Here is a 26,500-nt window from a genome sequence, read left to right on the forward strand (position 1 = left end):
AGACCAGTCTGCCCTAAACCCAGTAAGATCACTCTACAGATCACTCTGCCCTAAACCCAGTAAGATCACTCTGCCCTAAACCCAGTAAGATCACTCTACAGACCAGTCTGCCCTAAACCCAGTAAGATCACTCTACAGACCAGTCTGCCCTAAACCCAGTAAGATCACTAAACAGACCAGTCTGCCCTCAACCCAGTAAGATCACTCAGCCCTAAACCCAGTAAGATCATTCTCCCCTCAACCCAGTAAGATCACTCTGCCCTCAACCCAGTAAGATCACTCTGCCCTCAACCCAGTAAGATCACTCTGCCCTAAACCCAGTAAGATCACTCTGCCCTAAACCCAGTAAGATCACTCTGCCCTAAACCCAGTAAGATCACTCTGCCCTAAACCCAGTAAGATCACTCTGCCCTAAACCCAGTAAGATCACTCTGCCCTAAACCCAGTAAGATCACTCTGCTCTAAACCCAGTAAGATCACTCTGCCCTAAACCCAGTAAGATCACTCTACAGACCAGTCTGAAGGTTCAAGATAGGAAGTTGCAGCAGTATCACCACTGTAGAATACTGCAGAAGTACGACATGTTGAGTTTTGACAACCTAATTGTCTATTCTAACGTGCGCCTGTTGCACAAGAAGACTTTCGTTCAGCTCCGCTCAGAGACGACTAGCCGAGTCTCTAGGTCCACCTCCAGGGGCGACTGTAGCCTTCCAAAACGTACCTCAGCTTTCGGTCAAACCCCCTTCTCTTATAAGGCCATAGTCGAGTGGAATAGGCTCCCTGAGGATATTAAAAACATGGCTAACCATCGTAGCTTCTCCTATATGGTTAGGAAGAGTATTTTGAGTAACCAACATTGTCAGCACTGACCACCCCTAGACTGTAGGACCTCGCTAGTCATGAAGCACTTTAGTTCTCTTTCTTAAATTTTACTGTAAAATATTTAGACAGGTATCCTGACACATGTCTGTATAGTATGTATGTATGTATGTATGTATGTATGTATGTAAAGTAAGTATACTTGCATGTATGCTTGTCAGTAGTTATAGTATTATTGTGGTATACATCATAACGCTCTTTTATTATGTACTGTCCTCGTTTAACGAATGGTGTCCTTTGTTGTCCACACGGCAGATTGTGTCTTCATTGGGTTCATGTTCTTTGTAAGGACTGCAGATGGAAATTAGCTTCCTTGCTAAAGCTGGTGCATAGCATCTCCTTGTTTTAACCGAAGCAGTTAATGTATGTGCACACTGTCCTTTTAAACTCAATAAACTCAACTAGCCGCACGGGCAGGTGGGGGTCAGCTGGGAGGGAGGTAGCGAGGGTCAGTAAGGACTTGAATAAAGAGCCGTCTGGATACTCTCCTTTGAAAAAATACCCTGCCGTTCATTATAGAAGTCTGCAGTTCATCCTTTATTAAAGATCTATATCAGGCAGTATTCATCATTTCCACAGCAGAGAGTTGGCTTTCAAAAACATTCTCACATTGAGTTCCCGGGAGTAGACTCTGTGAGCCCGCTAGAAGAGCAACGCGCTCCCAATCTACCGCTGCCTCTTGCTGCAGTGTAACATTAGCATATGGCTTTAAAGTACAAAATATATTTAGCAAAGGACAAGAATGTCTCAATTTTATCTTAAAATCACAGAGGAGAAGCTACATCTGGTCATGGTGAGTGAGTGTGGCTAGTGAGGCGGCGTGATCTTTGGGGCGGAGCTTCATGACTCATGGGTGTTCATGACAGCTCATATTAACAGATAACAGTTTTAATATAGTTTGAATCGACAGCTTCCTGTTAAGCAAAACACACTGATAAGAAGACCCTGCAAAGGGATGCTACTGTGGCGTATAAAAACATTCAGTTGTCGACACCAGTGACATCATCGTAAACAACAGAAAGAGGGAGAGAGAGGAGAGAGAGGGGGGGTAAGATTGTAGGCACACAATATAAAGAAGTGCGATAAACAGAATAGTGCCGTCATGTTCTTAGTTACTGTAGTGGTAAAGATAGACTCGAGAGGAGAGAGAGAAGAGGAGGGGTAAGTAGAGGAAGGCCGGTACGAGAGAGAGCAGCAGGTTCATTCAGCATGGGCGCAGGTCTACAGCGTTGGTTCGTTCAGCATGGGCGCAGGTCTACAGCGTTGGTTCATTCAGCATGGGCGCAGGTCTACAGCGTTGGTTCGTTCAGCATGGGCGCAGGTCTACAGCGTTGGTTCGTTCAGCATAGGCGCAGGTCTACAGCGTTGGTTCGTTCAGCATGGGCGCAGGTCTACAGCGTTGGTTCATTCAGCATGGGCGCAGGTCTACAGCGTTGGTTCGTTCAGCTGCAGCGGGTCTAGCGAGGATCCAGCGCCAGACTCCAACGGTTGCAGCGAAAGTAGGAGAGCGATGTCAGCGTCCGAGGCCCTGACAGCTAAAGACGGCCGGATGAGAACCCAGCAGAACAGACGTCATCACCATCACAGACAGAGCAGCTAGGTCCACACGCACGCGCAGAGACAGTAGGCGAGCAGCGACGGTTAAGATGTTTGCTATTAGAAGCACGGCCACACACAGAGAGCCACACACTGGAACACACACAACGATAGGACACGCCTCTATGAGGGGGGGGTACCCCCAGACCGGGTCAGCTGGCATCGCCGTACTTAGCTACACACCTACAGGTGCAGTGACCCTTGGTCCTGGGCTAGGCCCAGGTTAGGTTCAGGGTAAGACAAGCCTCTTCTCACTCCGGCCGCAGAGTTCAGAGCTCAAAAAGTCATGTAACCTTGCCAGTCGCTGTGAGGTCATCATGAGGCGACACGGGAACACAGAGACCCAAGCCATTATCCCTCATCATCATCATCATCATCATCATCACCATCATCATCACCATCATCATCATCATCATCATCATCATCATCACCAATCTGCATCAAGAGCAAAACAGGCATGTGCTCCATATTGTAGTACCACGTTCTAGTACTATGTTCCAGTTCCATGTTCCGGTCCTGTGTTAAACCCTGTGTTCTAGACCGGTATTCTAGTCCCGCGTTCTAGTTCCATGTCGGGTTCCTAGTGCTCGCGGTCCCTGCGCCGCACCGGCACGGCGAACAGCGGCAAGGTGCGCGAGGAGGAGGAGCCGGGGTTGACGTGCGTCTTGCCCTGCTCCGAGGCATCGACCACCTCGTAGGAGCACTTCCTCTTCTGGATGGCCTCGGCCCGCACGGCCAGGCTCCGCGCGCACACTGTCAGCAGCACAATGAGCGTGCCCACCAGCAGGCTCACCATTGGCCAGAGGACACAGTGGAGAAGGACACTGGCGTCGTGGGAGCGCCGCCACAGGACGTCGTCCGGCCTACGGAGAGGAGGGGGGGGGGGAGAGTCGGATAATGTATGAGATATAGCTTGTACAATAAACTTGCCTTTCTGATCTGTCCCGAGCCACTTAAGGTCTAGTCTACGAAGTGAAAGCTAAGTCTTTTCCCCCTGGCATCAATTACTGCAGTCTGAAATAGCTTGTTCAGTTAGTAGATACTCTGAGAACTGAGTTTGGACTGTGAGGCGGTTGTGCTAAGCATGGAGGTTCTTTAGATGAGGCCTGCCTACGCAGCGCAGTGTGAGAAAGATGGAGTGAGCAGAGAGAGTGAGGTTGAGAGAGAGTGAGAGAGAGATCCCTCTAGGAGGCAGAAGTCAAATGCTACTTTTTGCAGATGATCTGATGCTGCTGTCTCCAACCAAAGAAGAGCTACAACAGTTCTCCCAGATCTGGGCCTTGACAGTGAATCTAACCAAGATTTGTATTTATGATGATTTGTATTTATGATGATACCATTGCCCGAGAACAAAAAACTATACCTACTTCGGCCTAAACATCAGTAGCACGCAGGTAACTAACTTCAACTCAACTCAAACTTTATTTATAAAGCATGTTTAAAATAACTAAGATCGACCAAAGTGCTGTACAGGTAGGTGAAAAATAAATTACAAAAATGACACTTCAAGACACAACCAAACACACAAACACAACAATATCCACAAAGACAACAATACCCACAAAGACAACAATACACACACTAGCCTGGGAGTCATGCTCAATTAGAATTGAAGGCCGGGGAGAAAAAGTGGGTCTTCAATAAAGATTTAAAAACCTTGAGGGTCTGGGCGGATCTAATGTGGAGGGGCAAGCTCTTCCAGAGTCTAGGGGCAGTTGCGACAAAGGCTCGGTCACCTCTGGTCTTTAACCTATGTTAATGACCAGCTGCTACTGGCATGTCCAAGTCAGCCCACCTTAAGGCTCTGGCTGGAGTATGGCGGTGCAAGAGTTCAGCCAGGTAGAGGGGAGCCAGACCATTTAGAGCTTTAAAAGCAAAAAGCAGAAGCTTAAAATCAATACAAAAGCAGACAGGGAGCCAGTGGAGTGAGGCCAATACTGGGGTGATGTGGTCACGCTTTTTTTTTTTGCCAGTGAGAAGGCGAGCGGCTGCGTTTTGGACAAGCTGCAGGCGTCTGAGTGAGGACTGGTCAATGCCCACATACAGGGAGTTGCAGTAGTCAAGACGCAAGGTAATAAAAGCAAGAATTACCCTCTCTAGATCATTTGGGGAGAGATATGTCTTAGTCTTGGCTAAAAGTCTTGGCTAAAAGTCTTAGCTGGAAGAAGTTTTTAACTACAGAGCTGACTTGTTTATCAAATTTACATTACAATACATTACAGTCATTTAGCAGACGCTTTTATCCAAAGCGACTAACAATCATTGCATTTAACGTAGGAAAAGCCAATGTACTACTACTTGCCAGAACTCATACTGTAAGTGCATCTTCTTTCTAAAACAAGTGACTAAGAGCATAATCTAGTGCTGAAGGCAAAGTGCAAGAATATCAATCTAAAGTACAGTGCAATACAATGAAATACAATAAGTGCTTAGGATGGAGGATTGTTGTAGTACTTCTTGAAGAGATGAGTTTTGAGCCTGTGACAAAAGATGGGCAGCGACTCTGCTGTCCTGACATCAGTGGGGAGTTTGTTCCACATCTGCGGGGCCAGGACAGAGAAGAGCTGTGACCGTGTCGATTGACCGCAGGGGCCTCTGAGTGACGGGGCAACCAGTCGCCCTGAGGTAGCAGAGCGTAGCGGTCGGGAGGGGGTGTAGGGTTTGACCATGTCCTGGAGGTAGGAGGGGGCTGTTCCTTTCATTTCCCTGTAGGCTAGCGCCAGAGTTTTAAACTGGATGCGAGCCGCTACAGGGAGCCAGTGTAGGGAACGGAGAAGGGAAGTTGTGTGGGAGAACTTGGGGTGGTTGAACACCAGGCGAGCAGCAGCTTTCTGGACAAATTCCAGCGGTTTAATGGCTGACGCCGGGGCCCCAGCAAAGAGGGAGTTGCAGTAGTCCAGACGGGAGATGATCAGGGCCTGGATGAGTACCTGCGCCGTTTCATCAGTGAGGAAAGGAAGAATCCTCCTGATGTTGTAGAGCATGAATCTGCAGGAGCGTGTGACGGATGTGACATGTGCGGAAAACGACAGTTGGTCATCCAGGGTCACACCCAGATTCCTCACAGTCCGAGTCGGGGTCACCACTGTGTCTTCAATGGTGATGGCCAGGTCCCGGTGCGGGCAGCCTTTCCCCAGGAGAAACAGCAGCTCAGTCTTGTCCAGATTGAGCTTGAGGTGATGTGTCGTCAGCCAAGCACCCAGCTATGCGTGTCTCCACTTGTATATCAGAAGGGGGAAATGACAAGGGTGGAGAGGATGATCTGGTGGTCTACCATATCAAATGCTGCTGACAGGTCTAGGAGTATCAGGACAGAGGAGAGAGAGTTCGCTCTCGCGGCATGGAGTGACTCCGTCACTGCAAGGAGGGCAGTCTCTGTCGAGTGGCCAGCCTTGAACCCAGACTGGTGGGGGTCTAGGAGGTCATTCTGGTGGAGGTATGAAGACAGTTGGTTAAAGATAGCACGTTCAAGTGTTTTGGATAGAAAGGATAGAAGGGAAACCGGTCTGTAGTTTTTGACATCAGAGGGGTCGAGAGATGGTTTCTTTAGGAGGGGGGTGACTCTGGCAGTCTTGAAAGCGGAGGGAAAGCATCCTGATACAAGAGATGCATTGATGAGGTGGGTTAGGAAGGGAAGGAGTTCGGGTGCAACAGACTGAAGGAGAGTTGAGGGAACAGGGTCTAGGGAGCATGTGGTGGGGCGGTTAGATGTTACAAGGTTGAGGGCCTCGTTGGGGGAGAGGGGAGAAAAGTGGGATAAGGTGGGGCGTGGAGAGGAGGGGGGGAGCGGAGAGGGGAGAGAGGGTGGGGGTGGGGGGATGAGGTTGGTGCACGGAGCGTAGACCTAGGGAGGGGGGAAAGAGGATCTGATATTGTTAACTTTCTTGTCAAAGAAGTTGGCAAAATCATCAGGGAGGAGGGAGGAGTTGGGAGTAGGAGGTGGGGGCTGGAGTAGTGAAGAGAAGGTTTCAACAAGTTTTTTAGGATTGGAAGCAGAGGTTAGGATTTTAGAGCGTCTTGGCTTTGTCTTGGTTTGAAGCCGGACTGAAACTTCTCGTGAATGCCATGTTCTGCTAAAAAAGACTGCAGCTGGACATAAACTACTTGCTCCAGGACCTTGGATAGAAAAGGTTGCTGAGAAATAGGCCTAAAATTTGACAAAATAGAGGAAATTTTTCTTTTTGATTAAGGGCTGCACCACAGCATGTGTAAAAGCGTCTGGGAAATGTCCTGAGCTGAGACAAGTAATAATCAACAATAAAACACTTGCTCCAACCGAGTCAAACACTTCTCTGAGAAGGCGAGAGGGAATGCTCTCAGAGGAGCAGTTAGTAGGCCGCAGGTGCTTGACTACATCAGAGAGTGAGGAGAGGGAGACAGGCTCAAAATGGTCAAACCTGTGAATGTGCCGAGAGATAAGGCAAGAAGGGTTTTTTATGCCATCAAAAGGAACATCAAGTTGGACATCCCAATTAAAGGACCATACCGGTCTAAATATGATTTGATCTCCCTCAACTTATAAGTTAACAACTTATATCACATTAACGCAATCGATCTTTCGAAGCAAAGCTCACGTTAAAAGATATTTGCACTTTCGTGTTTTACTTACATTTCAAAAGTTGAACGTGATGGCTTTAAAACATATTTAAAAAATGTTCTCTCGTTGCGCTGACAAATTCAACCCAGTTAGTTTCAAATAGTTTTCAGTAGTTTTATTTTATATTATTTTCATTTGAATCCGATGAACTCCTGCGCTATATTCTCTAATCCACCTATGCTAGATTCTCTACAGCGTTAGCAACGGCTACCGTGTAAACAGGAAGAAGACAGACCATTGACGTAGGCTGTGCAAAGACGGTTAAAATTAAAGTCTACCACGTTAAACTTTAGTAAGTCTACCACGTTAAACTAAGTAAAAAGTGAAAATGCAAATATATTTTAAAGCAATACATAGCGTTTTCTCTGTTTTTCTCGGAACTACGCCCCCACAGGCTCTGCGAGTAAGTGCACTGTCGTACTGTCGTTAAGTTATCAGATTGTCTTTTTCTGGCTTCCTCCATGATGTTTCGCTTCGGTTTTCTCACCTCAGCCATGATATCATTGAGCTTAAAAACGAATGATATCCATAGACGCCGGAATAGTTAGCTACTACCGTGTTGTTTAAAAGGTAATAAATGGGGGGGTGGGGGTGTTTTAAAAGGTAATAAATGTCAATGTATTATCTTTCTGAGTAGACTGTTTGGACGATTCAGCTTACTTTGAGTAAATCTAATTGGATAATTAGCACCAGACATGTTTGTAAAGGTCCAAATATCGCGATGTATTGCTTTAGGGTGAGCTTTACTTCAGAAAATGGATTGCGGTAATGTGATATATGTTGGATTTTTTCAGAGATCAAATCATATTTAGACTGGTATGGTCCTTTAAAATCTGACTCAAAATATTCAACTTCATTATAGAACCCATTTCCCTTAATGGTTTCCAGATCTGGGGTCCACTTGCCAAAAACAATTTTACAAAATAGAGTTCTGCAAATCAATTTTTCACATCCAACAAAAAACACGAAATAACACCAATAACGCACAAATTAGGACAATACCCACTAATCAAAATTCAAAAGAGAGCATTTCGATTTTATAATCACCTAAAGGAAAGTGACCCGAGACGCTCTATAACAAAGCCCTCAGCTACAGAGAGACTGCAGAGAGATGTCCCCTCAGCCAGCTGGCCCTGGGAATCAAACACAAACACAAGCAGAGCCACCAAACAGAAACCCACCAGACTAAACCACATTCAACCAAAAAAGCAGAGCAAACTACAATGCTATTTGGCACTAAATAGAGAATACCCAGTGGCAGAATACCTGAGCACTGTGAGGGACCCAAAACTAAGGAAGTCCTTAAGTAGTGTACAGTATGTCCAGACTCAATGAGCACTAGCCCTAACCTGGCTCCCTAGAGAACACAGACTGCACATAAAATAAGATGGAAAGTGAGTTGCACTTTTTAACTACCAACCAACTGCACCAAGAGATCAGAGACAGATACTTCCCACAGATTACAAACACCCCAAAACATGTTGAAAACATGACTAATAACATAAAACCTCTAATAATAACATAAAACGTCTAATGACATAAAATCTGCTGATGGAAGTACAGCAATGGGCAAACACAGCAGCTAGATTTGTGAGCTGTTGTGACAGGAAAAGGCTGTCCAATGGAACCACCGTAAAAACTGTTAATCTTGGACTATAATCCTGCACATCTGCAATGTGATGATCTCTTTACATAGACATATAGTATTGTACATAAACCCTTTTTAAAATTATATTTACTTATCTGTATAGACTGTATATATGAAGCTCTTTGTATATCTTTTCTTTTGTACATTTTATTTTTATTTCACACTTGCTTGTGTTTAACATTCCAATAAAGCCCCTTTGATTTGAATTTGAGAGAGAGAGAGGTGAATTAAGGGGACCTACCACTGCCAACACTGCCGCAGCTATTGCTTAGGTACTCAGCTTATCACATGAGAGAGAGATAGAGAGAGAGAGAGAGAGAGAGGGAGAGAGAGGGAAAGAGAGAGAGAGGGAGAGAGAGGGAAAGAGAGAGAGAGGGAGAGAGACAGAGAGAGAGACAGAGAGAGGGAGAGGGAAAGAGAGAGAGGGAAAGAAAGAGGGTGAGAGAGAGACAGAGAGAGAGACAGAGAGAGAGCCAGAGAGAGAGAGCCAGAGAGAGAGAGAGAGAGAGACCGTATCTTAAAGCTTTGAAGAGGACCGTCTGTCTGAGCCACAACACCTGATTTCCACGGTAACCCAACTGTGGTGGATTGCCACTGCAGCTTCCTCAGCTTCTCCCCGAGCATCACCCCAGAAATAGACCCTGAACACACACACACACACACACAGACACACAGACATACACACACACACACAGACATACACACACACACGCACGCACAGATATACACACACACACACTGTACATTCCGTTTCTCTGACTCGCACACACTCCCTATCTGACACGCGTACCGTAGTGCACACACCCCTGGTCTCTGGACAGGCCTCAGGCGTTATGGGTGATAGGGGGGAACGATGTGCTGAGAGCAGAATAAACACAGGCTGGATTCCACATGCTAGGGCTCTACCCTTCCAAGGGAACATAATCGGTGCCAGGCCCACCACCGCCATATTGAAGGGCGTTCCAATCCGAAGGGTGCAAAAGTACTCCCTTCGAAGGGCCCTTCGTAACGGTCGTTTTTAAAGTGAACAAGCGATGGTCACTTTTGCTCCCACGTCTCCGGTCAATAATTTATCAACAAATATGGTGGCCGTTGAGGCGACAGTAATTTGGCAACTTAGCGTAATGGTTTGCGGACATTGTCCAATCTGTCGATGGAAAAAAAATATTTTTAACAGATATCTTAGTTACATCATGATTGAACTAGCTATCGGTATTTTTTTTATTATATGTGTGGTAATTATTCAGTTTGACGAATTTACGATGTAGCTTGCTAACTAGCATTAGCCCAAGTTGGCAGCTGCTGGTCAGCGTGGGTGTAGGGCCGGGGGGGGGGGTAGCTTGTTGCTAAGTGAAAAATCTCACTTCAAACAAATTCCAGGATTTTAAAGGGCCCTCTCCCTACTGGGGCCCTGGGTAGTCAGTTCCACTCCCCCCTCCCCCCTGTAATGCCCATGTGTGTGTGCTTGTGTGTGTGTGTGTGTGTAGGTGTGTGTGTGTGTAGGTGTGTGTGTGTGTGTGTGTGTGTGTGTAGGTGTGTGTGTGCTTGTGTGAGTGTGTGTGTCTGTGTGTGTGTGTAGGTGTGTGTGTGTGTGTGTGTAGGTGTGTGTGTGTGCGCCTCACCGTCTCTGTTGGTTGAAGAAGCAGATGAAGGACTGTGCGCTGCCCTCCCTGGTCCAGTAGTCCTCCCACCACAGCACGCTGTCTCGGTTCTTCTGGTTGTCTCGCTCACAGGGGGGAACGTACGAGCACTGGGCACAGGGAGCAGGGGGGACACAAAACACAGTTACACAGCCCTCTCTTCAGGTGAAACCTTGGTAAACCCAGGTATTGTAAGCGCATGAGGGCTGGCTGTGCATGACATGGATATGGATATGGATCCAAAAATATATAAAGCATCTTGTGGAAGCATTGACATATCAAGCATAAATAGGCCTATATAAAGGAGCTTGTGGAAGCTAGCATCATCACAGCTCATCATACACTGTACAGTAGCTAGCATTGCACCAAGCAGGGGCGCCGCCAGGGATTTTGGGCCCCATTGGGCCCCACCAGTAGTATAGGTTCGATTTGAACGTTGGGAGGAACCTGGCTTTTTATCCAGGCACACCCGGGCCCAGGTGTGCCCAATCACCCCCGATGACCATCCCCTCCACGGCTTTTTTTTTCAGACCAAATGTATTTTTATCTACAATCTTCATGAACATTCACATGTATTCTGATCAGAGATCTGCCACCCAGGGGTGTCTAGTCCTACACAGGCTGAACCTAACCCTAACCCTTATGTTTTTATTCAGGTGGAAATAATTAAATTGTTCACTGCTCACCCTAGTAATGGACTAGACACCCCTGGGTGGCAGATCTCTGATCAGAATTGCTTGTACTACATACCTGTGAATGTTCATGAAGATTGTAGATAAAAATCAATTTGCTCTGAAAAAAAAAAGCCATAAATACCCCTTATGTTTTTTTTCAGGTGGAAATAATTAAAGTGTTCACTGCTCAGCCTGTGTTTGACTAGACACCCTTGGGTGGCTGATCTCTGATCAGAATTGCTTGTACTACATACATGTGAATGTTCATGAAGATTCATCATCATCATCTTCATCCGCTTATCCAGGGTCGGGTCGCGGAGGCAGCAGCTCCAGCAGGGGGCCCCAGACATCCCTTTCCCTAGCAGCATCAACCAGCTCTGCCTGGGGAATCTTTAGCCGCTCACAGGCCAGTGCGGAGATGTAGTCCCGCCACCTGGTCCTGGATCTACCCCGCGGCCTCCTCCCAGCCGGACACGCCTGGAACACCTCCCTAGGGAGGCGCCCAGGAGGCATCCTCACTAGATGCCCGAACCACCTCAACTGGCTCCTTTCGACGCAAAGGAGCAGCGGCTCTACTCCGAGTCTCTCCCGGATGACTGAACTTCTCACCCGATCTCTCAGGGAGACCCCAGCCACCCTCCGGAGAAAACTCATTTCGGCCGCTTGTATCCGTGATCTCGTTCTTTCGGTCATGACCCATCCTTCATGACCATAGGTGAGGGTGGGGACGAAGATAGACCGGTAGATCGAGAGCTTTGCGTTTTGGCTCAGCTCTCTTTTCGTCACAACAGTGCGCTCCGATTCTCCGGCCAAACTCCCTCTCCATGGTTCCCTCACTCGTGAACAAGACCCCCAGATACTTGAACTCCTTCACTTGGGGTAAGGACTCATTTCCTACTCGGAGCGGACAGGCCACCGGTTTCCTGCTGAGAACCATGGCCTCAGATTTAGAAGTGCTTATTCTCATCCCAGCCGCTTCACACTCAGTTGCGAACCTATCCAGAGAGTGCTGGAGGTCGCAGGCAGCTGATGCCATCAGGACCACATCATCTGCAAAAAGCAGTGACGTGATCCCCAGCTCACCGAACTGCAAACCCACCTCCCCCCGGCTACGCCTCGATATCCTGTCCATGAAAATCACAAACAGGATTGGTGACAAAGCGCAGCCCTGGCGGAGGCCAACACCCACCGGAAAGGCAGACGACTTACTGCCGAGGACCCGGACACAGCTCTCGCTCTGGGTGTACAGGGATTGGATGGCCCTAAGTAGGGACCCCCTCACCCCATACTCCCGCATAACTCTCCACAAGACCTCTCGGGGGACCCGGTCGTAAGCCTTCTCCAAGTCCACAAAACACATGTAGACAGGTTGGGCAAACTCCCAAGCCCCCTCCAAGATCCTTGCGAGAGTGAAGAGCTGGTCGGTAGTTCCACGACCAGGACGAAATCCGCATTGTTCCTCTTCGATCTGAGGTTCGACTATCGGCCGGACCCTCCTTTCCAGCACCTTGGAGTAAACTTTCCCTGGGAGGCTGAGTAATGTGATGCCTCTATAATTCGCACACACCCTCTGGTCCCCTTTTTTGAATATTGGGACCACCACCCCAGTCTGCCACTCCTTCGGCACTGACCCAGACTTCCACGCAGTGTTACAGAGGCGTGTCAACCAAGACAGCCCCTCTACACCCAGCGCCTTCAGCATTTCTGGACGGATCTCATCAGTCCCTGGGGCTCTGCCACTGTGGAGTTGTTTGACTACCTCAGTGACCTCCTCCAAGGACATTGACGACCCCCCATCATCTTCCGGCTCTGCCTCGATCGTAGAGGGTGGATTAGTCGGGTTCAGGAGTTCCTCAAAGTGCTCCTTCCAACGCTCAACAACCTCCTCAGTTGAGGTCAGCAGTGTCCCCTCCTTGCTGTATACAGCTTGGATGGTCCCCCGCTTTCCCTTCCTGAGGTGTCTGATGGTCTTCCAGAAACACTTTGGTGCCGACCGAAAGTCCTTCTCCATGGTTTCTCCGAACTCCTCCCACACCCGCTGCTTTGCCTTGGTCACGGCCGAAGCCGCAGCCCTCCGGGCCAGTCGATACCCTGCAACTGTTTCTGGGGTCTCCCGGGCTAACATAACCCGGAAGGCCTCCTTCTTCAGTCGGACGGCTTCCCTCACCACCGCTGTCCACCACGGTGTCCGAGGGTTACCGCCCCTTGAGGTACCTATGGCCCTCAGGCCACAGCTCCCAGCCGCAGCTTCAGCAATGGAGGCTTTGAACACCGACCACTCATGCTCGATGTCCCCAACCTCCACAGGGATGCCTGAGAAGCTCCGCCGGAGGTGGCAATTGAAATCTCTCCGGACAGGCTCTTCCTCCAGACGTTCCCAGTTCACCCTCACTACACGCTTGGGTTTTCCAGGTCTGTCCAGAAGTTTCCCCCGCCATCGAAACCAGCTCACCACCAGATGGTGATCAGTGGACAGCTCTGCCCCTCTCTTCATGTTCATGAAGATTGTAGATAAAAATAAATTTGGTCTGAAAAAAAACCCGCCATACATACCCCTTATGTTTTTTTTCAGGTGGAAATAATTAAATTGTTCACTGCTGGTGGGAGATCTCTGATCAGAATTTCTTGTACTACATACCTGTGAATGTTCAAGAAGATTGTTCATGAAAAAAAAAAAAACATAAAGGGTATGTATGGCGTTTTTTTTTTCAGACCAAATTTATTTTTATCTACAATCTTCATGAACATTCACATGTATGTAGTACAAGCAATTCTGATCAGAGATCTGCCACCCAGGGGTGTCTAGTCCATTACTAGGGTGAGCAGTGAACAATTTAATTATTTCCACCTGAATAAAAACATAAGGGTTAGGTTAGGGTCAGCCTGTTTAGGACTAGACACCCCTGGGTGGCAGATCTCTGATCAGAATTGCTTGTACTACATACATGTGAATGTTCATGAAGATTGTAGATAAAAATAAATTTGGTCTGAAAAAAAAACGCCATACATACCCCTTATGTTTTTTTTCAGGTGGAAATAATTAAATTGTTCACTGCTCGGCCTAGTAATGGACTAGACACCCCTGGGTGGCTGATCTCTGATCAGAATTGCTTGTACAACATACATGTGAATGTTCATGAAGATTGTAGATAAGAATAAATTTGGTCTGAAAAAGAAAACGCCATACATACCCCTTATGTTTTTTTTCAGGTGGAAATAATTAAATTGTTCACTGCTCGGCCTAGTAATGGACTAGACACCCCTGGGTGGCTGATCTCTGATCAGAATTGCTTGTACTACATACATGTGAATGTTCATGAAGATTGTAGATAAAAATAAATTTGGTCTGAAAACAAAACGCCATACATACCCTTATGTTTTTTTTCAGGTGGAAATAATTAAATTGTTCACTGCTCAGCTTAGTAATGGACTAGACACCCCTGGGTGGCTGATCTCTGATCAGAATTGCTTGTACTACATACATGTTAATGTTCATGAAGATTGTAGATAAAAATAAATCTGGTCTGAAAAAAAAACGCCATACATACCCCTTATGTTTTTGTTTTTTTCATGAACAATCTTCTTGAACATTCACAGGTATGTAGTACAAGAAATTCTGATCAGAGATCTCCCACCAGCAGTGAACAATTTAATTATTTCCACCTGAAAAAAAACATAAGGGGTATGTATGGCGGGTTTTTTTTCAGACCAAATTTATTTTTATCTACAATCTTCATGAACATTCACATGTATGTAGTACAAGCAATTTTGATCAGAGATCAGCCACCCAGCGGTGTCTAGTCCATTACTAGGCCGAGCAGTGAAACATTTAATTATTTCCACCTGAAAAAAAACATAAGGGGTATGTATGGCGTTTTTTTTTCAGACCAAATTTATTTTTATCTACAATCTTCATGACCATTCACATGTATGTAGTACAAGCAATTCTGATCAGAGATCTGCCACCCAGGGGTGTCTAGTCCTACACAGGCTGACCCTAACCCTAACCCTTATGTTTTTATTCAGGTGGAAATAATAAATTGTTCACTGCTCACCCTAGTAATGGACTAGACACCCCTGGGTGGCGGATCTCTGATCAGAATTGCTTGTACTACATACATGTGAATGTTCATGAAGATTGTAGATAAAAATAAATTTGGTCTTAAAAAAAAAAACGCCATACATACCCCTTATGTTTTTTTTCAGGTGGAAATAATTAAATTGTTCACTGCTCGGCCTAGTAATGGACTAGACACCCCTGGGTGGCTGATCTCTGATCAGAATTGCTTGTACTACATACATGTGAATGTTCATGAAGATTGAAGATAAAAATACATTTGGTCTGAAAAGAAAACGCCATACATACCCCTTATGTTTTTTTTCAGGTGGAAATAATTAAATTGTTCACTGCTCGGCCTAGTAATGTACTAGACACCCCTGGGGGCAGATCTCTGATCAGAATTGCTTGTACTACATACCTATGAATGTTCATGAAGATTGTAGATAAAAATAAATTTGGTCTGAAAAAAAAATGCCATACATACCCCTTATGTTTTTGTTTTTTTCATGAACAATCTTCTTGAACATTCACAGGTATGTAGTACAAGAAATTCTGATCAGAGATCTCCCACCAGCAGTGAACAATTTAATTATTTCCACCTGAAAAAAAACATAAGGGGTATGTATGGCGGTTTTTTTTTCAGACCAAATTTATTTTTATTTTTATTTTATTTATTATTTTTATTTATTTACTCCAAGGTGCTGGAAAGGAGGGTCCGGCCGATAGTCGAACCTCAGATCGAAGAGGAACAATGCGGATTTCGTCCTGGTCGTGGAACTACCGACCAGCTCTTCACTCTCGCAAGGATCTTGGAGGGGGCTTGGGAGTTTGCCCAACCTGTCTACATGTGTTTTGTGGACTTGGAGAAGGCTTACGACCGGGTCCCCCGAGAGGTCTTGTGGAGAGTTATGCGGGAGTATGGGGTGAGGGGGTCCCTACTTAGGGCCATCCAATCCCTGTACACCCAGAGCGAGAGCTGTGTCCGGGTCCTCGGCAGTAAGTCGTCTGCCTTTCCGGTGGGTGTTGGCCTCCGCCAGGGCTGCGCTTTGTCACCAATCCTGTTTGTGATTTTCATGGACAGGATATCGAGGCGTAGCCGGGGGGAGGTGGGTTTGCAGTTCGGTGAGCTGGGGATCACGTCACTGCTTTTTGCAGATGATGTGGTCCTGATGGCATCAGCTGCCTGCGACCTCCAGCACTCTCTGGATAGGTTCGCAACTGAGTGTGAAGCGGCGGGGATGAGAATAAGCACTTCTAAATCTGAGGCCATGGTTCTCAGCAGGAAACCGGTGGCCTGTCCGCTCCGAGTAGGAAATGAGTCCTTACCCCAAGTGAAGGAGTTCAAGTATCTGGGGGTCTTGTTCACGAGTGAGGGAACCATGGAGAGGGAGTTTGGCCGGAGAATCGGAGCAGCTGGTGCGGTTCTGCAGTCGCTATACCGCACTGTTGTGACGAAAAGAGAGCTGAGCCAAAAGGCAAAGCTCTCGATCTACCGGTCTATCTTCGTCCCCACCCTCACCTATGGTCATGAAGGATGGGTCATGACCGAAAGAACGAGATCACGGATACAAGCGGCCGAAATGAGTTTTCTCCGGAGGGTGGCTGGGGTCTCCCTGAGAGATCGGGTGAGAAGTTCAGTCATCCGGGAGAGACTCGGAGTAGAGCCGCTGCTCCTTTGCGTCGAAAGGAGCCAGTTGAGGTGGTTCGGGCATCTAGTGAGGATGCCTCCTGGGCGCCTCCCTAGGGAGGTGTTCCAGGCGTGTCCGGCTGGGAGGAGGCCGCGGGGTAGACCCAGGACCAGGTGGCGGGACTACATCTCCGCACTGGCCTGTGAGCGGCTAAAGATTCCCCAGGCAGAGCTGGTTGATGCTGCTAGGGAAAGGGATGTCTGGGGCCCCCTGCTGGAGCTGCTGCCTCCGCGACCCGACCCTGGATAAGCGGATGAAGATGATGATGATGATGATGATGATTTATTTTTATCTACAATCTTCATGAACATTCACATGTATGTAGTACAAGCAATTTTGATCAGAGATCAGCCACCCAGGGGTGTCTAGTCCATTACTAGGCCGAGCAGTGAAACATTTAATTATTTCCACCTGAAAAAAAACATAAGGGGTATGTATGGCGTTTTTTTTTCAGACCAAATTTATTTTTATCTACAATCTTCATGAACATTCACATGTATGTAGTAAAAGCAATTCTGATCAGAGATCAGCCACCCAGGGGTGTCTAGTTCATTACTAGGCCGAGCAGTTAACAATTTAATTATTTCCACCTGAAAAAAAACATAAGGGGTATGTATGGCGTTTTTATATCTGACCAAATTTATTTGGATCTACAATCTTCATGAACATTCACATGTATGTAGTACAAGCAATTCTGATCAGAGATCTGCCACCAAGGGGTGTCTAGTCCTACACAGGCTGACCCTAACCATAACCCTTATGTTTTTATTCAGGTGGAAATAATAAATTGTTAACTGCTCACCCTAGTAATGGACTAGACACCCCTGGGTGGCGGATCTCTGATCAGAATTGCTTGTACTACATACATGTGAATGTTCATGAAGATTGTAGACAAATAAATTTGGTCTGAAAACAAAACGCCATACATACCCTTATGTTTTCTTTCAGGTGGAAATAATTAAATTGTTAACTGCTCACCCTAGTAATGGACTAGACACCCCTGGGTGGCTGATCTCTGATCAGAATTGCTTGTACTACATACATGTGAATGTTCATGAAGATTGTAGATAAAAATAAATTTGGTCTGAAAACAAAACGCCATACATACCCCTTATGTTTTTTTTCAGGTGGAAATAATTACAATTTTCACTGCTCGGCCTAGTAATGGACTAGACACCCCTGGGTGGCTGATCTCTGATCAGAATTGCTTGTACTACATACATGTGAATGTTCATGAAGATTGTAGATAAAAATAAATCTGGTCTGAAAAAAAAAACGCCATACATACCCCTTATGTTTTTTTTTTTTTCATGAACAATCTTCTTGAACATTCACAGGTATGTAGTACAAGAAATTCTGATGAGAGATCTCCCACCAGCAGTGAACAATTTAATTATTTCCACCTGAAAAAAAACATAAGGGGTATGTATGGCGGTTTTTTTTTCAGACCAAATTTATTTTTATCTACAATCTTCATGAACATTCACATGTATGTAGTACAAGCAATTTTGATCAGAGATCAGCCACCCAGGGGTGTCTAGTCCATTACTAGGCCGAGCAGTGAAACATTTAATTATTTCCACCTGAAAAAAAACATAAGGGTATGTATGGCGTTTTTTTTTCAGACCAAATTTATTTTTATCTACAATCTTCATGAACATTCACATGTATGTAGTACAAGCAATTCTGATCAGAGATCTGCCACCCAGGGGTGTCTAGTCCTACACAGGCTGACCCTAACCCTAACCCTTATGTTTTTATTCAGGTGGAAATAATAAATTGTTCACTGCTCACCCTAGTAATGGACTAGACACCCCTGGGTGGCGGATCTCTGATCAGAATTGCTTGTACTACATACATGTGAATGTTCATGAAGATTGTAGATAAAAATAAATTTGGTCTGAAAACAAAACGCCATACATACCCCTTATGTTTTTTTTCAGGTGGAAATAATTAAATTGTTCACTGCTCAGCCTAGTAATGGACTAGACACCCCTGGGTGGCAGATCTCTGATCAGAATTGCTTGTACTACATACCTATGAATGTTCATGAAGATTGTAGATAAAAATAAATTTGGTATGAAAAAAAAACGCCATACATACCCCTTATGTTTTTTTTCAGGTGGAAATAATTAAATTGTTCCCTGCTCGGCCTAGTAATGGACTATACACCCCTGGGTGGCTGATCTCTGATCAGAATTGCTTGTACTACATACATGTGAATGTTCATGAAGATTGTAGATAAAAATAAATTTGGTCTGAAAAGAAAACGCCATACATACCCCTTTTTTTTTTTTTTCAGGTGGAAATAATTACAATTTTCACTGCTCGGCCTAGTAATGGACTAGACACCCCTGGGTGGCTGATCTCTGATCAGAATTGCTTGTACTACATACATGTTAATGTTCATGAAGATTGTAGATAAAAATAAATCTGGTCTGAAAAAAAAACGCCATACATACCCCTTATGTTATTTTTTTTTTCATGAACAATCTTCTTGAACATTCACAGGTATGTAGTACAAGAAATTCTGATCAGAGATCTCCCACCAGCAGTGAACAATTTAATTATTTCCACCTGAAAAAAAACATAAGGGGTATGTATGGCGGTTTTTTTTTCAGACCAAATTTATTTTTATCTACAATCTTCATGAACATTCACATGTATGTAGTACAAGCAATTTTGATCAGAGATCAGCCCCCCAGGGTTGTCTAGTTCATTCATAGGCCGAGCAGTGAAACATTTAATTATTTCCACCTGAAAAAAAACATAAGGGCGGTTTTTTTTTCAGACCAAATTTATTTTTATCTACAATCTTCATGAACATTCACAGGTATGTAGTACAAGCAATTCTGATCAGAGATCCGCCACCCAGGGGTGTCTAGTCCATTACTAGGGTGAGCAGTGAACAATTTATTATTTCCACCTGAATAAAAACATAAGGGTTAGGGTTAGGGTCAGCCTGTGTAGGACTAGACACCCCTGGGTGGCAGATCTCTGATCAGAATTGCTTGTACTACATACATGTGAATGTTCCTGAAGATTGTAGATAAAAATAAATTTGGTCTGAAAAAAAAACGCCATACATACCCCTTATGTTTTTTTTCAGGTGGAAATAATTAAATTGTTCACTGCTCGGCCTAGTAATGGACTAGACACCCCTGGGTGGCTGATCTCTGATCAGAATTGCTTGTACTACATACATGTGAATGTTCATGAAGATTGTAGATAAAAATAAATTTGGTCTGAAAACAAAACGCCATACATAACCCTTATGTTTTTTTTCAGGTGGAAATAATTAAATTGTTCACTGCTCAGCCTAGTAATGGACTAGACACCCCTGGGTGGCAGATCTCTGATCAGAATTGCTTGTACTACATACCTATGAATGTTCATGAAGATTGTAGATAAAAATAAATTTGGTCTGAAAACAAAACGCCATACATACCCCTTATGTTTTTTTTCAGGTGGAAATAATTAAATTGTTCACTGCTCGGCCTAGTAATGGACTAGACAACCCTGGGTGGCTGATCTCTGATCAGAATTGCTTGTACTACATACATGTGAATGTTCCTGAAGATTGTAGATAAAAATAAATTTGGTCTGAAAAAAAAACGCCATACATACCCCTTATGTTTTTTTTCAGGTGGAAATAATTAAATTGTTCACTGCTCGGCCTAGTAATGGACTAGACAACCCTGGGTGGCTGATCTCTGATCAGAATTGCTTGTACTACATACATGTGAATGTTCATGAAGATTGTAGATAAAAATAAATTTGGTCTGAAAACAAAAATGCCATACATACCCCTTATGTTTTTTTTCAGGTGGAAATAATTAAATTGTTCACTGCTCGGCCTAGTAATGGACTAGACAACCCTGGGTGGCTGATCTCTGATCAGAATTGCTTGTACTACATACATGTGAATGTTCCTGAAGATTGTAGATAAAAATAAATTTGGTCTGGAAAAAAAACGCCATACATACCCCTTATGTTTTTTTTCAGGTGGAAATAATTAAATTGTTCACTGCTCGGCCTAGTAATGGACTAGACACCCCTGGGTGGCTGATCTCTGATCAGAATTGCTTGTACTACATACATGTGAATGTTCCTGAAGATTGTAGATAAAAATTAATTTGGTCTTAAAAAAAAACGCCATACATACCCCTTATGTTTTTTTTCAGGTGGAAATAATTAAATTGTTCACTGCTCGGCCTAGTAATGGACTAGACACCCCTGGGTGGCTGATCTCTGATCAGAATTGCTTGTACTACATACATGTGAATGTTCATGAAGATTGTAGATAAAAATAAATTTGGTCTGAAAAAAAAACGCCATTTTTCAGGTGGAAATAATTAAATTGTTCACTGCTCGGCCTAGTAATGGACTAGACACCCCTGGGTGGCTGATCTCTGATCAGAATTGCTTGTACTACATACATGTGAATGTTCATGAAGATTGTAGATAAAAATAAATCTGGTCTGAAAAAAAAAACGCCATACATACCCCTTATGTTTTTTTTTTTTTCATGAACAATCTTGAACATTCACAGGTATGTAGTACAAGAAATTCTGATCAGAGATCACCCACCAGCAGTGAAAAATTTAATTATTTCCACCTGAAAAAAAACATAAGGGGTATGTATGGCGTTTTTTTTTCAGACCAAATTTATTTTTATCTACAATCTTCATGAACATTCACATGTATGTAGTACAAGCAATTCTGATCAGAGATCAGCCACCCAGGGGTGTCTAGTTCATTACTAGGCCGAGCAGTTAACAATTTAATTATTTCCACCTGAAAAAAAACATAAGGGGTATGTATGGCGTTTTTTTTTCTGACCAAATTTATTTGTATCTACAATCTTCATGAACATTCACATGTATGTAGTACAAGCAATTCTGATCAGAGATCTGCCACCCAGGGGTGTCTAGTCCTACACAGGCTGACCCTAACCCTAACCCTTATGTTTTTATTCAGGTGGAAATAATAAATTGTTCACTGCTCACCCTAGTAATGGACTAGACACCCCTGGGTGGCGGATCTCTGATCAGAATTGCTTGTACTACATACATGTGAATGTTCATGAAGATTGTAGATACAAATAAATTTGGTCTGAAAACAAAACGCCATACATACCCTTATGTTTTCTTTCAGGTGGAAATAATTAAATTGTTCACTGCTCGGCCTAGTAATGGACTAGACACCCCTGGGTGGCTGATCTCTGATCAGAATTGCTTGTACTACATACATGTGAATGTTGCTGAAGATTGTAGATAAAAATAAATTTGGTCTGAAAAAAAAACGCCATACATACCCCTTATGTTTTTTTTCAGGTGGAAATAATTAAATTGTTCACTGCTCGGCCTAGTAATGGACTAGACACCCCTGGGTGGCTGATCTCTGATCAGAATTGCTTGTACTACATACATGTGAATGTTCATGAAGATTGTAGATAAAAATAAATTTGGTCTGAAAAAAAAACGCCATACATACCCCTTATGTTTTTTTTCAGGTTGAAATAATTAAATTGTTCACTGCTCGGCCTAGTTATGGACTAGACACCCCTAGGTGGCTGATCTCTGATCAGAATTGCTTGTACTACATACATGTGAATGTTCATGAAGATTGTAGATAAAAATAAATTTGGTCTGAAAAAAAAACGCCATACATACCCCTTATGTTTTTTTCAGGTGGAAATAATTAAATTGTTCACTGCTCGGCCTTATAATGGACTAGACACCCCTGGGTGGCTAATCTCTGATCAGAATTGCTTGTAGTACATACATGTGAATGTTCATGAAGATTGTAGATAAAAATAAATTTGCTCTAAAAAAAAAACGCCATACATACCCCTTATGTTTTTTTCGGGTGGAAATAATTAAATTGTTCACTGCTCGGCCTAGTAATGGACTAGACACCCCTGGGTGGCTGATCTCTGCTCAGAATTGCTTGTACTACATACATGTGAATGTTCCTGAAGATTGTAGATAAAAATAAATTTGGTCTGAAAAAAACACGCCATACATACCCGTTATGTTTTTTTTCAGGTGGAAATAATTAAATTGTTCACTGCTCGGCCTAGTAATGGACTAGACACCCCTGGGTGGCTGATCTCTGATCAGAATTGCTTGTACTACATACATGTGAATGTTCATGAAGATTGTAGATAAAAATAAATTTGATCTGAAAAAAAAAACGCCATACATACCCCTTATGTTTTTTTTCAAGTGGAAATAATTAAATTGTTCACTGCTCGGCCTTATAATAGACTAGACACCCCTGGGTGGCTAATCTCTGATCCGAATTGCTTGTAGTACATACATGTGAATGTTCATGAAGATTGTAGATAAAAATAAATTTGCTCTGAAAAAAAAACGCCATACATACCCCTTATGTTTTTTTTCAGGTGGAAATAATTAAATTGTTCACTGCTCGGCCTTATAATGGACTAGACACCCCTGGGTGGCTAATCTCTGATCAGAATTGCTTGTAGTACATACATGTGAATGTTCATGAAGATTGTAGATAAAAATAAATTTGCTCTGAAAAAAAAACGCCATACATACCCCTTATGTTTTTTTTCGGGTGGAAATAATTAAATTGTTCACTGCTGGTGGCAGATCTCTGATCAGAATTGCTTGTACTACATACCTGTGAATGTTCATGAAGATTGTAGATAAAAATAAATTTGGCCTGAAAAAAAAACGCCATACATACCCCTTGTTTTTTTTCAGGTTGAAATAATTAAATTGTTCACTGCTCGGCCTAGTAATGGACTAGACACCCCTAGGTGGCTGATCTCTGATCAGAATTGCTTGTACTACATACATGTGAATGTTCATGAAGATTGTAGATAAAAATAAATTTGGTCTGAAAAAAAAACGCCATACATACCCCTTATGTTTTTTTTCAGGTTGAAATGATTAAATTGTTCACTGCTCGGCCTAGTAATGGACTAGACACCCCTAGGTGGCTGATCTCTGATCAGAATTGCTTGTACTACATACATGTGAATGTTCATGAAGATTGTAGATAAAAATAAATTTGGTCTGAAAAAAAAAACGCCATACATACCCCTTATGTTTTTTTTCAAGTGGAAATAATTAAATTGTTCACTGCTCGGCCTTATAATAGACTAGACACCCCTGGGTGGCTAATCTCTGATCAGAATTGCTTGTAGTACATACATGTGAATGTTCATGAAGATTGTAGATAAAAATAAATTTGCTCTGAAAAAAAAACGCCATACATACCCCTTATGTTTTTTTTCGGGTGGAAATAATTAAATTGTTCACTGCTGGTGGCAGATCTCTGATCAGAATTGCTTGTACTACATACCTGTGAATGTTCATGAAGATTGTAGATAAAAATAAATTTGGCCTGAAAAAAAAACGCCATACATACCCCTTATGTTTTTTTTCAGGTTGAAATAATTAAATTGTTCACTGCTCCGCCTAGTAATGGACTAGACACCCCTAGGTGGCTGATCTCTGATCAGAATTGCTTGTACTACATACATGTGAATGTTCATGAAGATTGTAGATAAAAATAAATTTGGTCTGAAAAAAAAACGCCATACATACCCCTTATGTTTTTTTTCAGGTGGAAATAATTAAATTGTTCACTGCTCGGCCTTATAATGGACTAGACACCCCTGGGTGGCTAATCTCTGATCAGAATTGCTTGTAGTACATACATGTGAATGTTCATGAAGATTGTAGATAAAAATAAATTTGCTCTGAAAAAAAAACGCCATACATACCCCTTATGTTTTTTTTCGGGTGGAAATAATTAAATTGTTCACTGCTGGTGGCAGATCTCTGATCAGAATTGCTTGTACTACATACCTGTGAATGTTCATGAAGATTGTAGATAAAAATAAATTTGGCCTGAAAAAAAAACGCCATACATACCCCTTATGTTTTTTTTCAGGTTGAAATAATTAAATTGTTCACTGCTCGGCCTAGTAATGGACTAGACACCCCTAGGTGGCTGATCTCTGATCAGAATTGCTTGTACTACATACATGTGAATGTTCATGAAGATTGTAGATAAAAATAAATTTGGTCTGAAAAAAAAACGCCATACATACCCCTTATGTTTTTTTTCAGGTTGAAATAATTAAATTGTTCACTGCTCGGCCTAGTAATGGACTAGACACCCCTAGGTGGCTGATCTCTGATCAGAATTGCTTGTACTACATACATGTGAATGTTCATGAAGATTGTAGATAAAAATAAATTTGGTCTGAAAAAAAAAACGCCATACATACCCCTTATGTTTTTTTTCAAGTGGAAATAATTAAATTGTTCACTGCTCGGCCTTATAATAGACTAGACACCCCTGGGTGGCTAATCTCTGATCAGAATTGCTTGTAGTACATACATGTGAATGTTCATGAAGATTGTAGATAAAAATAAATTTGCTCTGAAAAAAAAACGCCATACATACCCCTTATGTTTTTTTTCGGGTGGAAATAATTAAATTGTTCACTGCTGGTGGCAGATCTCTGATCAGAATTGCTTGTACTACATACCTGTGAATGTTCATGAAGATTGTAGATAAAAATAAATTTGGCCTGAAAAAAAAACGCCATACATACCCCTTGTTTTTTTTCAGGTTGAAATAATTAAATTGTTCACTGCTCGGCCTAGTAATGGACTAGACACCCCTAGGTGGCTGATCTCTGATCAGAATTGCTTGTACTACATACATGTGAATGTTCATGAAGATTGTAGATAAAAATAAATTTGGTCTGAAAAAAAAACGCCATACATACCCCTTATGTTTTTTTTCAGGTTGAAATAATTAAATTGTTCACTGCTCGGCCTAGTAATGGACTAGACACCCCTAGGTGGCTGATCTCTGATCAGAATTGCTTGTACTACATACATGTGAATGTTCATGAAGATTGTAGATAAAAATAAATTTGGTCTGAAAAAAAAAACGCCATACATACCCCTTATGTTTTTTTTCAAGTGGAAATAATTAAATTGTTCACTGCTTGGCCTTATAATAGACTAGACACCCCTGGGTGGCTAATCTCTGATCAGAATTGCTTGTAGTACATACATGTGAATGTTCATGAAGATTGTAGATAAAAATAAATTTGCTCTGAAAAAAAAACGCCATACATACCCCTTATGTTTTTTTTCGGGTGGAAATAATTAAATTGTTCACTGCTGGTGGCAGATCTCTGATCAGAATTGCTTGTACTACATACCTGTGAATGTTCATGAAGATTGTAGATAAAAATAAATTTGGCCTGAAAAAAAAACGCCATACATACCCCTTATGTTTTTTTTCAGGTTGAAATAATTAAATTGTTCACTGCTCCGCCTAGTAATGGACTAGACACCCCTAGGTGGCTGATCTCTGATCAGAATTGCTTGTACTACATACATGTGAATGTTCATGAAGATTGTAGATAAAAATAAATTTGGTCTGAAAAAAAAACGCCATACATACCCCTTATGTTTTTTTTCAGGTGGAAATAATTAAATTGTTCACTGCTCGGCCTTATAATGGACTAGACACCCCTGGGTGGCTAATCTCTGATCAGAATTGCTTGTAGTACATACATGTGAATGTTCATGAAGATTGTAGATAAAAATAAATTTGCTCTGAAAAAAAAACGCCATACATACCCCTTATGTTTTTTTTCGGGTGGAAATAATTAAATTGTTCACTGCTGGTGGCAGATCTCTGATCAGAA

General features: G+C 43.2%; 1 protein-coding gene across 1 annotated transcript in view; it reads right to left on the reverse strand.

Moving 5' to 3' along the window:
• Positions 1-3,055: 3,055 nt before the first annotated feature.
• LOC311328870 (calcium-activated potassium channel subunit beta-4-like) overlaps positions 3,056-26,500 on the reverse strand; it is a gene marked incomplete at both ends in the record, with an annotated part of 42,359 nt that continues 18,914 nt past the window's right edge. Inside the window, 2 exons of the mRNA XM_084462772.1 lie at positions 3,056-3,338; positions 10,343-10,470. Coding sequence (XP_084318898.1) covers positions 3,056-3,338; positions 10,343-10,470 — 411 coding nt within the window. The remainder of the gene's footprint in view (positions 3,339-10,342; positions 10,471-26,500) is intronic.

This window comes from Borostomias antarcticus, assembly GCF_949987555.1.
Source record: "Borostomias antarcticus genome assembly, contig: scaffold_133, whole genome shotgun sequence".
Classification (NCBI taxonomy): Eukaryota; Metazoa; Chordata; class Actinopteri; order Stomiiformes; family Stomiidae; genus Borostomias; species Borostomias antarcticus.